An 18,212-nucleotide genomic window follows, 5' to 3' on the forward strand; every position below is an offset into this window, starting at 1 on the left:
TGACCAATTTTGCCTGTAATAATGCCTTAAGTGTATTGCGCAATTAGCCGAATTTTAAGAATTTAATGGAAATTTACGAAAAATTAGTCTGAACCAAAAATGTTTTTTTTTTCTTCAATCCTTGAACCATTTCAATACACCTTATACATCCACCTTATCAGTAATACAGAATTATTATCAGTGAAACACAGCGTTTTATCTATTGTATAGAGGAAATCAAACTGATAAGAAACTTTTTTTTTTTTAAATGTTTAGTGAAATACTTGTGGGCGATGTATCGAAAAAGTGATGATTCGGGCTTGTGTACACTTATTTCGAAAAATTGAAATCAGAATACCTGTTATCTTGGCTGACATGAAGGAAAGTATAATCTCAATTTTCAGATAAGTTGGTAATTCGTACGTGTCTTTGAATATCTTTATTTGTAATGACTTGTCGATAGTACGTTTGATTGCTCGAAATTGGTTGATTGTAGAAATCAAATGAGACAAATAGATAAAACAGTGGGCCAAACAATTTACATTTTTTTACAATATTTACAGTTTTCAAAATGGCATAGTTATTTGCGTTATCTTGTACGATTGATTTCGCGAGTTGTGCATGCAAAAGGGCCCAAAATCAATGGTACAAAACAGATACGCTAGGAAATTTTATTTAAGGGATCTTTCTCGGTTCGAAACATGAAAAGTTTTCATCCGAGCTGCGTTATAGTTATTTGTGTTCTTGGTTTGGACGATGTATTGAAGCTACTTTCGCGAGCTACAATCAAAAATAGCTTAAAAACATCGTCCAAACCTAGTACTAAAAAAAATTCATGCAAAGGGAAAAAATCGAGAGAAAATTTCCAAAATTCGCTGAGACGTTTGAGCTTTGATGACACTCTCTCTGATGACAGTTCAGTTAAGAAAATTTTTATTTTTTCACCTCTTGCTCCCATGGGGTGAAGGGGATTGTTTTTCTCTTTGCAATTGTCACTTCGGTTTGGTTTTGAAAAATGGTGTATCAATTGAGATTCATTTGTTTCGTGGATAAAAACTGTTATTCACGCCACGCTCGGAAGAAAAATTTTGTGTTCACCTGGGGGAGAAATAGAAAATGCCAACTCGATGAAACTGAGGCCAGAGCGAACTCTTGTTGGAATATCCTTCTTTCATTCCTGAACAAAAATAACCATTTGATGCTTCCCCAGCGAGAAAACTCGTGTTTTGACCCCTTTTACGCCACGGAGAAAATAAAGTTTTGTTTACGACTCTCTTCATTTATTGATTGTTTCTCAAAAATTCAAAACTTTCCAGCATAATTCACTTATTTACCCGCATAATTCGTTTAATCATCTCGCACAGTTTATTAAGAGAAGGTGCACCATGATCAACTCAAACAAAATTCGAATAAAGACAGATTGTAATCGAAATTTGTATTTCCTATTTTCGTTCCTCTTTAAACAGACAACTATTTCATGTGTGCGATGTGATTAACCTTTTTTTCTCCACTCAAAAGGACATGAGAAAATAGATTGAGAAATAGTACATTTCGTATCAATGACTAAGTCTTTTTTAGCGTGGGGAAGTTTCCAGACAGAGCCGAAGGCGAGGTCTGGAATCGATTACGCTAAAAAAGACATTTAGTCCGTGGTACGAATAGTATTTTTCATATTGGACAAAGAACATATTGGACATATGTAAACATTCACAATGGTCGCCATTTTTGAAGGGGCGATATTGTTTGAAATGATTGTTATTGGCCATAAAGCTGGCGACCTCTAATGAATTAATGTTTTCGTTTCATGAAAAACAGTAATTACAGTACGCACACATTAAACATGTTTTGTTCTTAGGAAAAAATAGGAAATTCCAACTTCGCTCTCGCTAGAATTTATTGGTTTCTCCCCTCGGTAAACAAATAACTTTTACCTCAATTATTTGTCGCATACGTCCTTTATAATAAGAGGATTAAGGTCGTTGTTGTCAGGTGCAATTTGAATTCAATAATTCATAACTAATTTTTTCGTTTGTTAGGTTGTTGGATAACGTGGAAAAACGCGAATAAAAACTTCGAATTCAAGGATATTTATTTCTGTGATAGAGTTTCTCAATAAAAAGGTCAGATGAGTCCGTAAAAGTTGTATACCAATGTTCGGAAACGTGGTATGGCTGTAACGTTTTAAATGAAATCACCTTCATACATTTTATTATGGACGACCATACCCTCTGTTATCGACAAATTGCGACAGAAAAATGCTCTAGCCACAATATTCTTCAAAGCAAAATGGAAATTACAGAGTTTCAACTTAAAACTTCAGCTTGAAGGATTTTAATTAGAACCACTCACATAGTTTTGGTGAACGGATGTCTTGGATTTTCACGCAAACATTATCTATTTTTTGTGTTACGTACCAACGCACTGCGTTGTCAATGATTGGCTGACCCTTTAAATACAAATTTTTGTCTTTTAACTTAACTGAAGTTTTAAAAAATATTATCGGATAATGCAAATCAATGTTGTTAGGCCGTCACGTGAATACGCGTTATGAATTCTGTTTCTTCTTACATCAACGATTAATTTTTGTGTATTGTGATAATAGGATATACACACGGCAGAGTAAAATAAACCAGGCAGGAGCGGTTCATTTTCGAAACGGATGGTAATAATCGAACGTTATTAGTTTTGGGTTGAGCGTTAAAAACAATTCCATTTACCAATATTTCCATCTAATTGGTACCAATTTGATGATAATAACGGTAGCAAGAATTAAAATATTTGTAAAAGGAAAAATTCCAATGGTCGTCGAGGTCGTCGATCAAAAAATATTGGTCGAATATAATTTCCCTTTTCGAAACGTCAAATAAGGGACCTAATACACTGTATGAAAATGAACTCAAATGAACACTGACATAAATTGAAAAATTTTATTCGCAAAAAATATAGGGCTACTAGATTATTCAGGTCCCTTCAGGTCTTCAGGTCTTGCCTGGTTAACTTTACTCTGCCGTGGTAAACATCAATTTTCCACTTTTTTTGGTCGTGAATGAACCCGGGTAAAGTGGTTTATTTATCCCATGAACATTTCAAATCCGTAGAGATTTTTAGTCGAGCGAGAAAATTTGCGAGAAGTCGAAAGTATCTATATTCTGGGACCAATAGAAAAAAGCCTACAGGTGCTTCTGCAAAGGTATCCACACGATATTCATGTTTTTTTTCTTCAAGAAAATGACCCTAAATTTGTTGGTAGCCCGACCTCGATGTAAAATCTTTATCATAAATAGTTCTTGCTGAGAATCATACATGGCATATTTGGTATCATTGGAAAGCTTAGACTTCAGGCTACCTGTTACAAGGGATGTCGTGTTGAAATATTCCAACCGGCAAGGCATGGGAGTAGCCAAAGTTCAACAAGGGTAGCAAAAAAGTGACTTTTCTGAAAATGTACTAAAAGAGACCACTTTCAAAAAAATTTTATTGCCATTCGAAAGAGCACATTAACCTTGTCTAGAAACGCTATTAAAGTGCTGGATCGGGAACTTCGTCGAGGGGTGAAGAGGTGGAATTTTCGACTTTTAGCTTCTATTGCTCTGCAACCAAATGACTGAGAGTAATAATTTTTACATGGTTGTTCTTAGAATTTGTCCCTCTACCGATTCCAGTTTCAAACACTGGTCCAGCAACTTCCGCAGAGCCAGGCGACGATATTCCTAGTTCTCAGAAACGGCTCAGCGGTTGCGCCTGCAACATGTGCCGTTGGATAGTACACGCCTCCCCCAACTCAGCTATGAAAACAACCGAGATGGAAGTCGACATGTTTATTTAAAGTTCGTTCAGCCCCACCGTGTAAAATAAAAGAGAAAACTTTAAGAACAAACAAAGCTGTTTGCTTTTTCGTTTCCCATGGTTCATGTTTGGTGAATGAACTTGAGGCAAAGATGCTGTTTCGACCTCTGAATGTGATGGTGGTCACAGAACAGTATAGAACTGCTCAACTTCAGTTGCTTCCATCACATTCGTTCACAAGACAGCATAAAAATAAAATTCAGCGGTTCCGCACTCACGATTACAACCAAATCCTTTTCTAACGATCCAAATCCACGCCAAATTCTTTTCTTCTTCAACGAAAATCAGTCAATTGAAACAATACCGATCGAATCCACAATTGGCATAATTAACCAAAACAACTAAAGTGCAACAACGTTCAATTCCAGTTCAAAGGGTAACCAAGACCATTTGAAATTAAATTCTCCAGCAAGTGACTCCGACCGAATAGCACAAATAATTGCCCCACCATTACAATGTTGTAAGAAAAAGCCAACGAATTTTTGACACAGATTGAAGATCCTGCGTAGATTAGATACATTCATTGCGCTCCAGAACGTTTGGACTTTGGAGTACCTGAATGGTAATTTTTTTTAAACTGAATGATCTACGACATTCAAAGAATTGAAAAAATGTCAAGACGTGTCAAGCAGTGATTTTTTGAGTGGTTTTACCGCTGAAGCATACTTAAGACACATATTCGGTTGGCATTAACTGTATATATCGAAGAACATACCAGAGAATCCGTTTCAAAAATCTTACGCCGTAGGGTGATGCATTAAATTATGGCTGAGCAATGTTTTTTTTTGTATAAAATTAATTTATTAAATTAACAATCAAACATTATTATTACTTAGTGCACTTGGAAATTCGTCATTTACTTATTAACATTAGTGATGAAACTCATTTCCGCAAGGCCTTCAAGCAAAATATACTACGGAGATCTTCTTAAATTTTTACTTTAACTTGTGGGATTTTACATCTCTTGCCTTCGGCTTCAGGTTAAAACTTTCCCACTTGTCAAATAAATATTTAAAAAGATGGTCGCAACAAACTGACGAAAAACAAAACTAATGGCATTCATTTAACGGTGACTCTAAAACCATATAGCTACAGCTACACAGTTGTAGTTGTTGAATTATCTAAAATGTTTTCGTTTAAAACTCCCTTTTTTTCGTCACGATACTGTTCTACAGCCGTCATAACACGCAACAAATTTCCACTAGCCAATTTGCTCAGTTCTTCTCTGGTCCAACCACGATGATAGTCATAAGTTTCTGCCAATTTATCGAACAATGATGGGTACTTTGAAACGTCTTCCAGACCATCTGGGACCCTTTCGTGGTAGAATTATCACAAAATTATTTCATTTCGATAAAATGAAGAGAATTTTTGCAAATCTTACTCTGAAAGTCCATCATAATCAGCTCCTATACCAACATAGTCGGTCGATTCGGTCACGTTTCTGATATAATCCAAATGAGCTGCAATATGATGGCAGTGGAAAATTTCAATATAAAACAGAAGTAAAACTAATGTTTACCTATAACATCAGCCATAGAGGCGTTAACTGCTGGGTCCGAGCCGGTTCGAACGAACTTAGAACCGAAATTTACCATAACAATTCCTTTATTGTCTTTCTGTAAATTGAAAATTGGTTTCATTTTTTAGACTTTCGTTAAGGCCAGGTTATGTGTCGTTATGCATAACCTGGCCTTAAACCGACATTAAAACCGCGTAACACTCCAGCTTGCGAGCAATAAGAAACGAAACAAATTAGAGTTCGATGAGTGTAAACCTAGTCGTAAGATCGGCAAGTATCAAAATACACAGCGGTATGATTTAAGGCCAACACACACTAACATCTAGTGTCAGTTGGGAATATGATATTTCTATTGTTAAAACCGGTTTTAAACGATTTTAGCTGATTTAAACAATAAGAATATCGGGTTGGTCAAAAGTCAAATTTGCACTGCATTTGCTCTCACTTAAATTTCTTGGTGTACATTCTTTAAAGTCAATTTTAAAGTCAATCCTGCTAGGTACTTAATTTGACTTTTGAGAAATGAAACGGACCGGTTTACTTTTATATTCTGAAGAAAAAACGAACAATAACTTTTGATGAAATTTGTCTTAGAGGGACTACTAAAAACGGGTATCGGTGTAAAGCTCAGGTCCTCCACATTCATAATAAGTTATAATTTAATCAAATAATCGCATTAGTGAGGTCACAGCTCTCATCAAAGTTCACCGAGGTTTTCTAGATTCTGAGAAATTTTCCGGAAGTCATATTTTCGGCCGTTTATCATCAAATTTTTTAACGTAATATTTGCCCCAGTAGTACTCGACATCAGCTTTCCAACGAACCCATACACGTCCGTGTCCTCGCCACCTTACGGAATTGAAATCTGTACTACGAAACCCCATTTTTCGACTTTTGGCCACTGACAACCAGCCAGGTATGGAAGATCAAAAATATCTGAGACTGGTTTTGGGGCCTAGGCACCAAGGCCTAACTAGGCATATCACGACAGAGTAAAATAAACCAGGCAGGAGCGGTTCATTTTCGAAACGTCAAATAAGGGACCTAATACACTGCATGAAAATGAACGTTAATGAACACTGACATAAATTGAAAAATTTCATTCGCAAAAAATATAGGGCTACTAGATTATTCAGGTCCGAAGTCAAATCAGCGCTCCCGCCTGGTTAACTTTACTCTGTCGTGGGCATTTATAAAAAAGTCCCGGAATAAGTAACGCCGATTTCGATCAGTCGAAATTCAAAAGAATCCCTATTATCATACATGACCGTATAGCGACAAAAAACTATGGAAGGCGCTCGGAGAAACGATAAATTGGTGGTATACATGAACATAGTTAGTTGAGTGTTAGAAGGGCTACATACAATTCCGAAATTCGTCCCAGATAACTATATGTACTCCATATGCATTGCCAACCACATTAGCAAAACATTGCGATACGTAAAAGTGCGTTAGTATTTTAATTTGTTGAATTTTATATTTTCACTGGAGCGAAATATCTTAAAGGACATCCAGTCATCCTAAGTAAGGCTCGGAACAGGTCAGGTCAACCTGAAACCTGACCTGAATTATTTGTTAACCTGACCTGACCTGAAATTTAATTACCTGACCTGACCTGACCTGAAGTGATCTTTAACCTGATTCGACCTGACCTGAAAAAACTTGACCTGACCTGAATTTTTTTAAATTTTTTTACATTTCTGATAATTTTATAAATTATGGCAAAATTATATAAAATTTCTATTCTGCTAAGTATTTATTAATTAAAAACGAAAAAAAAAACATTTTGAAAAACAGTCAAGCAATGAAGGCTATTTTAAACACGAGCCTGATGTTGATTTCGGGTACTTTTAAGAGGCAAGTCTACACAATTACTACAATCCCACCTAAATGATTTATTTTTACAGTCAAATGATATGCCTCAATAGTTCATTGTTTTCTTGAACTATTGTTTTGTTCTGACAAGCGTCATGTAAATTGTCCTGGAAGATCAACGACATTAATGTTTTGGACTACTGGAATTACTGGAACATTTCCCTCTTTGTCGAGTATAGTGTTGAACTGTTTGGAGCTGTTGACGTTATTACACCCACCAGATGCTCTCTCACACACAAAACTAAACACGCGGTTATGTGCGTTAAAGCGTTGTACAAACCTTAAGAGCGATCACCCCTTGGCAAATTTCTAGCCTACATTTCTGCGCAAAAATATTCGTTTTTTGATGATTTCTCTGAAGCGAAATCTTTTTTTTTGAAAAAGTAAAACTATTAAAGCAAGCAAAAATGTGTTACCTTTAAAAAAAAAGTTGGTTTCTGGTTAATAACTTATCCCACTTGGAGAAACCTTTGCAAAATGTCTAATTTACACATTTTGCAAAGGTTTCGCCAAGTGGGATAAGTTATCAACCACAAACCAATTTTTCCTTTAAAAGTAACTGATTCTTGCATGGCTGTGCTTTTTCAAAAAAAGATTTTGGATCAGAGAAATTATCAAAAAACGAATATTTTTGCGCAGATATGTAGACTAGAAATTTGCCAAGGGGTGAGCACTCTTAAATTTTGTTCCTCTTCCGAAAATACTGAATTATTGTTTTTTGTATTTATGATTTCTACCGTTTAAAATGTTCGACTTATTTCTTCAATAAATCACGAAGAAAACAATAACAATGTATGGCTAATCAGATCGTTTGGTATTCTCTTCAAAACAATGCTTCCTGACTCAGATCTAAGCTGAAAACGCCCATAATATTCAAATTTTTCTTTTATCAAATTCAGGTCAGATCAGGTCAGATCAGGTATTTTTCATATTAGGTCAGGTTCAGGTCAGGTCAGGTTTGGAAATTACCTGAACCTGACCTGATTCCCTCAGGTATTTTTTCTCATGACCTGACCTGACCTGAACCTGACCTGTTCCGAGCCTTAATCCTAAGCCAGAATTTTTTGCCATACGATGCACTATTTCACAACCACAACATATTAAGCGTATCAGTGGAGTGAAACACAGTGACCGCGACGATCTATTTAAAGAGATCATTCAAGTTTGGAATATTGTTGGAATAACGCGGATTTATGTTGCTGTAAGAGGAAGGTTGAGAAAAAACAAGTGATCGGTTCTCTCGACATTCTTTCGAAATGATTGGGAATGCTTCATTAAAAAACGTTTCAAATTTAGCAACAGACCCCGAAAATTCAAACTGAAAATCGGAGCAAATCTTACCAATCTAAGTAGTACTGAGTCATCTACATTTCTGGTGCTAGTTGTCATTCCATATGCAGATGAGTGACTGAAAATTACTGGAACTTTAGTCACGTCCAAGACCTTGTGCATAGTCTCGTTAGAAACATGCGATAAATCCACCATCATCCCTAAACGGTTCATTTCCAATACGATGCCCTTTTTGATTCAACGAAAATCATTCAATTAATTCAAAAAATCATTTAGTTTCACCAAAAATAAAGCTTTTTACCTGTCCAAATGTGGTAAGACCAGTAACGTTATATTGTGATGTCTGGTTAGGTTCATGGGATTCTGCCCTGCGGATGAAAAATGTGTGGTTCTTCACAAATTCGACAAATTACAATGACTAGGATACTCTATACCATGCCGTATTGCAGTTGTGAGTGAGCGTCATGTATCTGACTCCTAGTTCATAGTACAACCGTAGAACGGCTAAACTGGAATCAATTGAATGTCCACCTTCGACTCCTAGATTGACAAAAACAGATTGTTTAGGTCCAAAAAGCAAAACAAAATTTGTTGAGGTAGTCTATACCAATCAAGCTGCCGATCTTGTTGTTATAAAATGCATTCAAGATTCCATCATGTTCCGTAACCAGTTCCATCTGATCGGGATATTTATCTATCAATCTTTTGATAACATCAATTTGTTCGAGAGTTCGCGCAACGGGATTGGTTGTATTACAGTCAACATAGGCTGCCCAGAATTGTCCCCGAACCTTACCAGCCATCAATCTAGTTAAGTCCGTATGTGATTTATATACATTGTCTGGATTGTCCCACTTCGGATTGCCCGTTAAGTTAGTGAAATCAAAGGCGCTCAGCTGGTTTTTCTCATGCTCGTATAGGTTATTAGCTACGTCATTGTGACTGCGAACAACGAATTTAACGAATAACTATTTATTAAACGTAAATGTTATCCTTTCAACATACCCATCGACTAAGGGAACCTCACTCAGAACCTGTGACCCAACAAAATGTTCGGGCTTAGATCCGGATGTAGCCTGATATTAAATGGATTTGTGTTAACATTTGCATTTTTCACTCTATCAACAGACGGACGAATAATCCATCTTTTACTTCATTTGTCTGATAAATTTTTGTTTTATAAGACGACATTGCTTATAAAAATTGTCGTATCGATTGATAATGATAGGACGATCGTAAAAGATAAACTGCTATAAACAAACAATAAAAGAAACACCTACCACAACAATGATAATTATCAGGATTATGATGAACGCTAATCCGGCTCCACCAAATATTAAGATCTTCTTTCGTGCTGGAATGAGTTAAATAAGTATAAATAACCTGCTGACGCTCCATGATTACAATGAATTGAACTCTTTTGAAAATTACTCGAGAATTATTCATAATTTAGGATTTGTAATACTTTAGGTCTTGAGTTCACTTTTACGCATACACTGTAAAGATATATATGGCAAAGACTCGAAGATCTCTTTTATCTTCTTGAACTCTAGACTGCAATACTCAAAAAATCTTATCAGTTCTTGTCAATGTAAGTAATGACAATAACTAACTAATACTTTCCGACTGAAATTATTGCACCATAACGACAATAAGACGAATGTATTTCGGTGATAGTAGCTTTTCCATACACGTTATCATATAGTTTGTCACAGGTTTAACGTGTGACCTGTATACGCAAATTGAATCATTATTTGGCGTCATTCATATACATGGAGGTAGACTAGTCCGTATACAAAAAAAAATGTTATCTCGGTACTCGACTTAGCAGAATTTGATGATTTATACATCGTAAGAAGCACTTTACCTCATTGCACATTGAATGAGTAAGTTTAAAAATAAAGAAAAATTAAAAACTCAAAATACGATTATTTTAACACGTCTCGCTTCGTTTACGAGTCTTGATTTATGGCAAAGAAAAATAAAATTCTAAGAATTTTGTCATACAAAAAATTGTCTTCTAGTTTTCTAGGAAAGTGTATCATTGCCATAATTATGCAAAACCGAGAAACGGTGGGCAATAACGGAAATTATCGACCTTTTTTCACTATGGACATTCTTTCTTTAAAATATAATTTACAGACTAAGATCCTTACTTGGGGGATCGTACCACATTTCCGTAAAACTTCTCATTTTGTTCCGATTTGTAAAAAAAACACTTCTGATCACAAAATAACCTTCCAAATTAATGTAAAATTGAATCACTACTAAATGGCTAATTCAATGGTATTGTATGAGCTACTTCATTCGTATGTACGCACTCAGCCTAACCACACGAATGTTATCGGGCTGTAGTCTAAAAGACACATACCTCTTTGTTTATTATTAGTAATTTAATGATAAGAAGCGTTTTATCTGCACATTTTTACCAACATTATTATTCGTAAAGCCTTTTGTATTGCATGTTGTATTGGTACTGAAATTCAGGTTATTGCCAACGACGGTCAGATAAAAATGTGAATAACTTTAAAGATTAGGAGAAACAAGGGTATTCATTACAATTGATTGTTTTGAGTAATTTTATTTGAAAGTATTATTCACCAGGAGGGCTATGACCTCGATCTCCACAACAAACTCAACAAATACCTTGATTTGGTAAAGTCTTTGTTTCGTATGAAATTCAAGTATCGAAATGGGGTACATTTTGACACTCTAGTGGTGAAGTGTAACGTCTTTTCGACACTAGCGACACAAAACTCACTGTATTGCCAGTCTCACATTTAAATTGCATGTATTATCTCAAAAACGGTTAGGATAAGTAGATGTGGAAAACTACCCCATTTTGTTACTTGTATCAAAAATAGCTACCTCAAGAGAATGATCGATTGGATACAGATCCAATCTTTTTCATTTTATTTTTTAAAGTCGCATAAAGGTTATTTTAATTCGAACAACCACTTAGTATTCTCACGTTTTATGAGTCAACCATAAAACAATAATTAAGGCTCATTGAATGATAACGTGATGCAGTAGTATACCTACATACGGTCATGAAAAAGATATTACGTCTTGTGAAAAGTATACAAGCAGACGAAGTATTTATTTTAGGAAATTCAGTCATGGTGTGACTTTGTGACTGTTGATTCCGTTTAGTAAAGTAAATGGAATGAGTTACTATACTGTTTCACTCAGACGGTTATTTCGTCCGGTAAGAACATCTCTTGCTAAAATGCCTTCTCATACAGTAAAATGTACGTTGAGACCAACGAATGCCTATCTGGTGGCGTGATGGACAGAACTCTCGTTTGAATGATATCTGAAAGATTTAAAGCTGTGATGTCATTGAGTTGAAACCACGAGCTCGACCGAGGTTAATAAAACCAATCGAACGGACAACATTTTATTTTCCAGTTTTTTTTTATTAATCTGCACAAGCACCACGGAGTTCATCGGATAAACTGTATTCGTTCATGGAATCTTTTCAAAAAGAATCATTTTTTTAAAGATAGATTCTTAAGAAAGAAGGTGGGAGGCACCAAACTACAGAATTTTCGTTCATTCTGGCTGGATTAAGTTAAGTCAGTAGTAATACTAATAAAATTGGACGACCTAATATTCTCGATTTTAAAGCAAGGAGGAAAAGGCGGACAGTAGGTGTTAGGGAATCTCGCGCCGCGTCATTCACAATAACTCACAAAGTGACATCTTCCTTATACAAAATGTGTCAAATTCAAAGTATGTAATTGGAATCACCTTCCTGAGTGACCAACATTTATTTCCAATTCAAATTTCACTTTTCAAGATTACTCTGGTGTAGCTTCGGCTCCACTACTCGAACCCATATTTGTGCGGCACGTCATTGTTACGTTAGTTGCAATCAGATCATCCCTAGATATGGATCGATCATTGATTGTTCCGTTACGTAATTGATCTCGCACATTCTCCACTTCTTTGTACACTCGGATCAAATTCAAACCGGCCAGTTTCTGCAAATCTTCTCGGCTCCACGGTTCATATCCGTGTCCCTCTTCGGCCAGCAAATCGAACAGATCGGGGTATTTGGAAACGTCTTCTAGGCCGATTGGTTGGCTGGAAAATAAATGAAAGTTGCGGTAGAGTTGAACTAAAAATTTCAATAGCGTTGGAACGGTGATATTTACGAAGATACACCGTCATAGTCTCCTCCGAGTCCAATGTAATCAGGTCCAATGACAGACTTGATGTGATTAAGATGAGCTTTGAAAATTGGAGGTAATTGAGTCGGAAAAATTAATTTTGTTGATTCAAATGAATTACCGATTACGTCGAATATCGAAGCGTTTCGTCCTATGAAACCCGGATAGAAATTGATCATAATGATTCCGTCATTCTCTCTCTATTGTTAATTTGATTCAGTTAGTAATATACTCTAATCAGTGGTAACTGTTGCATGCAAGACCTACCAATTTCAATAAAACTTCATCATCAGCATTTCTGGTTACATTGTATACACCTCTGGCGGAACTGTGACTGAATATAACTGGTGCTAAACTAACGTTCAAAGCATCCAACATCACATCTTTAGACACATGTGAAAGATCAACCTGAAACAGGCTGAATTCTAAACGAAATTCAAGTTGAACAAAGTGTAATGGACAAACCATCATTCCGAGTCGATTCATTTCACGAACAATATCCCGACCAAATTCAGACAAGCCTCCAATTTTAGGCACATTAGATTGAGAATATTGGTTGTGGTTATCGGCCCATGGAGTATTGCAATTATGTGTTAAAGTTAAGTATCTAACGCCGAGCTCGTAAAATAATCTCAAAACCGACATTCTCGAGTCAATGGAATGACCACCCTCAACACCTAAAATATGTTTCATGTTATTCAGACGCAAGAAATGCGGAGTCTTCTTCAAGTGACCTACAAATTATGCTTGCAATTTTTTGCTGATTAAAAGCCTCCATGATTCCATCAGCTTCAGTAACCAATTCCATGCTCTCATTGTATTTAGCTACCAATCTTTTTATTACGTCAATTTGCTCCAATGTTCTTTCCACAGCATCTTTATGATTCGTTTCACAGCCAACGTAGGCGACCCAGAACTTTGAAATTATTTTATAAATCAAGAAAATTCATTCAAAGACATCGACAGAGACTCACCTGTCCTCCAACTTTTCCCTGTCTTAATCTTGGCAGATCTGTATGCGACGATGAGACTTGCCATTTAGGATTTTGTCGCAAATCCGAATCAAAATCAAAGTTCTCGAGCATGTTACCCTCAATTCGGTATAAGTTATAGGGTAAATCGTTGTGTCTGCAACGTATGAGTAAATTTTAAATTTGCTGATTAGTTCAGCCTGTATTCTTACCCATCGATTAACGGAACTTCGTCCAATACCTAAAAATACGAATAAAATCAATCAACGGCATCTGAAAATTGAAGCATTAATATTGAGAAATCCTAACCATTCTGCCAACGAACTCCGGATCATCGATGCCAGATATCATATGAAAATTGGCCAGACCAATGATTATTGGCAGTATGATTGCTGCTAAAAATAAAAGTTATCGATAATTGCCTCCTATCACCTTTTCCATCTAAATTGTGGTCATCAAGAGTGGAGTACGCAATATTTACGTTTTTTTTTTTTGAGTTATTTTATGACCGTAACAAGATTGTAACCCAAAATTGGAATCTAAATCTATGATTATTAAAATAATTGTTAATATTTCATAACCATGATAAGTATGGTTATCAAATCTATTACTTCTTTTGATCTAAGTATTTTAAATAGGTTTGATAGACACAATTTTCCAGTTTAACATTTACCTTACACTATACACTAGCCAGACCAAGAACTGGTAGCTTATTATTGTCATAGTTGCTGATAAATGGTAATGAATGAACTTCAAACAGGCCAAACATGTTCGATAAAAATACGATCGAAATTGTAAACATTTTGTTAATAGATCGTGATAATGCGTCGTTATTGAGAAACCATATTTATATATTTAGCACGCTTTTGTATGTACTTTCGATTTTTTAAGGATTTGTAATAGCCATCATAAGGTTACACTTTATAACCCAATGATAATAGCCACAGAACAAAATTTTCAGCACAGGTGATCATTATTATTTTAATATGATTATTTTTGCGTACAAGTTTTACACTACCAGCTTCGTTTTTAAAGTATTTCCTCTCATTCAGTTCATTTTCATTCATTTTAAAAGTGAAGTCAAAATACTTTACGCACTGCACCCCCGGAAAATTAGTCATTACTTCATTGACATGAGCGTTAATAAATGAGTGAATTAGCGTACGTAATTGTATGATGGAACTTTGTATTTTAGCTTGTGTGATCGCAGCCCTTGTTTTCGACTCGGGTTGAAACCCGCTTTGTAAGTAAAATTTAAAAATTACGTAATTGATTGGACCATGGCAGAGTAAATTAAACCAGGCAGTAGTGGTTCATTTTCGAAACGTCAAATAAGGGACCTAATACACTGTATGAAAATGAACTCAAATGAACACTGACATAAGTTGAAAAATTTTATTCTCAAAAAATATAGATTAATCAGGTCCCTAGTCAAATCAGCGCTCCTGCCTCTGTCTGGTTAACTTTACTCTGTCGTGATTTGAGAGGACATTGTTATTTTATGTGTTATTCCCACTCGTCGAAATATCAATGTACAGGGACTATTATACGTCCCTACTATTAACTTCTTTAAAAAAAGTACCTAGTCTAGCCATTGCTGAACGGACTTTACTTCTAGTTTTGACTACAATTTAAAATAACAACCGGTCCACACAACCTACTGATTGCTACTGACTGAAATTGAAAATAATTATTTAACTGTAGTTCTTCTAGACTTGATAGCATCTAATTACTTAACAATATCACCAGTTGAATCTGTGGCATGATAGCCGGTTGTATTTTTGTCAAGATATCGTCAATTGGACAATAAAATTTATTCTTTTCGATTGTCATTCTGGACGTGTATGGTACGAAAACATTTTATCGCAAATGGAATAATAATTGCATTTTGGTTCTTCGTCTTCAGACATTCAAACTGATTTTCCTGGGACTACAACATCAAATTACTTCTGTATAGCAGACAGATACAGTTAGAGGAAGTGAAATTTCAGCATGAATTTACTTCAGTTGTTTTTCAGCTGATCCACTGCTGCGTGCGTGCAGTAGTTTCAACCGTATAAACTAGTATAAACAGTTTTCATTGTAGTGTTGATCAGCTGAACAACAGGTGACACAAATTCATGTTGAAATTTTACTGCCTCTGACTGTAATGTCAAGAACCTTTTTGTTCATTGGCTTTAAACGTGTATTCGTCTCCACTCCACTTTCTTCTTTATCGTCAATCTTCCAGGTTAATTTGATATGCTCACTTTGACCACGATTATTTGTTGGCCCAGATGAACTGATTTCTTTGGTTGTCGTTTGAAAATTATGCGATTAAAAGACAATGCAAATCTACTTCAGCCGATTTATTAAAAATTGAAATATTTGGTACACACTGTCCTTGCCGCCTTTTCCATACAAATATTTCAAATTCAAATCAGTCCCACAACCACGCTTCTTCAATGAACATTCAAATACTAAAAACGGAAATTGATTCTTTGGCACAGCCTGTTCGTCAACAATAGTGTCATCAACTTTTCTCCTTTTTGCTGCCGTTGGTTGATCGTTATCAGTCTGACTGACTTCCTTCTTAGCATTGATTTCATTCTCCAAATGTGGCCTATCCCGACGATCGAATTCTCGCCTTCTCTGTCTTTGCCGCGACCATGTGTTCTCCGCCGGAGCGACTCCCTTAAATGTTACACAGCTGGGGTTGGTGAAGTCAGTGTCTTTCACTGACACGCTGACACTTTCCAGACTTTTTTCCACCAGTCGTAAGGTGTGAGTGGTAGCATCGTGTGTTGTAATGTGATGGGTAAAAACTTTTGTTGTCACACTATGCTGACCATGAACGGGCACCATGCGAAGATAAATGTCTGAGCAAAATGTCCAAGCAATACCCCAACGAGTGGTATGACCCTGACAAAATTCTGTTTGACAGAAATTCGTTATTCCGTTGGTCATCAGCAACTTAACGATTTTGTCGACACTGCTCTTATGGCCCAGCATTGTTGTGTAAATCTTAATGCCATCCTTCAGTTGGCAACTCTCATTGATAATCTTTTCAACGAAATCACATTCACCACCCTCGGCTATCAGTTCGCAGTTGATACCAGTTCTGCCATTATGGGGCGACGGTCGATGTCCGGTTCGATTCTTTTTAACTGGAATATTCGAATTCACGTCGTCTAATGTACTGAAGAACGGTGGATTACATAGACAAAAATCTAGTGTTTGGAATGCCAATCGGTCGATCAATTTGCTGAAGATTTTAGTGTGGTCATCTTGATGAATCACTTCAATAAGATGGTCGAGTTTGTTATTTTCAACATTCGTACGAGCGTAACTGCAACTTTCGCTGTTCGAGTCCAAGGCTACCATTTTCCATTCGTTCTCTTTGGCTGCCAGTAAGCCATATATGCAAGACGCTCCGCAGCCTACGGAAATGAAGACTTTTATTTATTTTCGATTGCTATCTAAACGATCTATCTACCGATATCGATTCCTGTTACATTGTTTGCTATTCCGGCAGTTTTCAGAATATCTTCGATCCATAAAATGTAATTCAATCGCAACGGTAGCGTTGGAACCAACTTATCTGGTGGCAGAGTTACATCCAATTCGAAATCTTTGTGCAGGAGACACTTGGTGAGTGTACGTAATGTATTCTCATCTTTGAAATTGATCGTTACTTTACCATTTACATCCTACAAAGTGAATCGTTAGTGAGTGAGTGATGCAATTTGAACGCTAATTCAAAAAAGTTTACCAAATGGGAAATTAATCGAAACTCTGGATATTCGACTGCAAGGTCGGTAAAGTTTGGTGGAATTTTGTACTTATTTCTTGGATGCATAAACTGATTCATCGACATTTTGCCAACGAAAATCAAGAACTTTGTATCACTATTCTCTTTTCGCTTTTATAAACGTAAACAAACTATAACCTCAACTACATTAAGACCGCGTTAATGTCAACATGACAACTCAACCGTCGCAAAATACTCACAAATCAAATAAATTATTCTGCTCAGAGATGGCAGTTAGCTCTGTAAGAGTAAGTTCTGAATTCGTAAAAAATCGTTGTTTTTTGCTTCTATGATTGGTTCACATTAACCATCATCAGTACCAGCCCACCCCTATCTAAAGCTGTTCTCAAACTAGGCATACCCTGAAAGTACTTGAACTCAGCTTTACAATGAACCACCTGCATCGCACATATTTAGCGGCCATAAAATGAGTCTAAAAAACACCCTTTTTCGATATTCAAAGATCGTCCACCATTAACCAGGTGTAGCTCGAGACTATCTGAGACCTATTTTGAGGTCTACTGGTCTACTGAGTGTTCGTGCTATGACTAACCTGTTACAGACGGCTGTCACCTGTTATCAACAACGACAACTAATGGGGTCTTATATAGCAAAAAGCATGTTAAAAACAAATGAAGTAAAAGATTTCTGAAAGCAATCTTGCCGTCTGTGACAGGTTAATTCCTCGTTTGGAAATTTTTATTTTTCCAAGTGTGAGGATTGTGTTGATAATTCAGACCCGATAATTCTGAGGAGATGGTCTT

The 18,212-nt window shown here is 36.1% G+C and overlaps 2 protein-coding genes across 2 annotated transcripts; both read right to left on the reverse strand.

The window, feature by feature from the left end:
- Window positions 1-4,826: 4,826 nt before the first annotated feature.
- Window positions 4,827-15,389, reverse strand: LOC119066016. The gene is made up of 20 exons (XM_037168234.1): window positions 15,241-15,389; window positions 13,968-14,053; window positions 13,871-13,899; window positions 13,662-13,815; window positions 13,426-13,603; window positions 13,153-13,364; window positions 12,955-13,095; window positions 12,809-12,887; window positions 12,673-12,748; window positions 12,320-12,601; window positions 10,669-10,790; window positions 9,793-9,866; window positions 9,518-9,588; window positions 9,120-9,454; window positions 8,947-9,052; window positions 8,814-8,880; window positions 8,564-8,740; window positions 5,348-5,444; window positions 5,210-5,288; window positions 4,827-5,140 (listed from the first exon to the last, which is right to left on the reverse strand). The coding sequence occupies exons 1-20, from the start codon at window positions 15,251-15,253 to the stop codon at window positions 4,921-4,923; spliced, it is 2,598 nt and encodes an 865-aa protein (XP_037024129.1). The 5' UTR covers window positions 15,254-15,389; the 3' UTR covers window positions 4,827-4,920.
- Window positions 15,390-15,988: 599 nt separating this feature from the next.
- LOC119066908 (U6 small nuclear RNA (adenine-(43)-N(6))-methyltransferase) lies at window positions 15,989-17,612 on the reverse strand. Its single transcript, XM_037169599.1, has 3 exons — window positions 17,410-17,612; window positions 17,134-17,347; window positions 15,989-17,077 (listed from the first exon to the last, which is right to left on the reverse strand). The coding sequence occupies exons 1-3, from the start codon at window positions 17,512-17,514 to the stop codon at window positions 15,993-15,995; spliced, it is 1,404 nt and encodes a 467-aa protein (XP_037025494.1). The 5' UTR covers window positions 17,515-17,612; the 3' UTR covers window positions 15,989-15,992.
- Window positions 17,613-18,212: the final 600 nt, after the last annotated feature.

This window comes from Bradysia coprophila, chromosome IV (genome assembly GCF_014529535.1).
Source record: "Bradysia coprophila strain Holo2 chromosome IV, BU_Bcop_v1, whole genome shotgun sequence".
NCBI classification, from domain to species: domain Eukaryota; kingdom Metazoa; phylum Arthropoda; class Insecta; order Diptera; family Sciaridae; genus Bradysia; species Bradysia coprophila.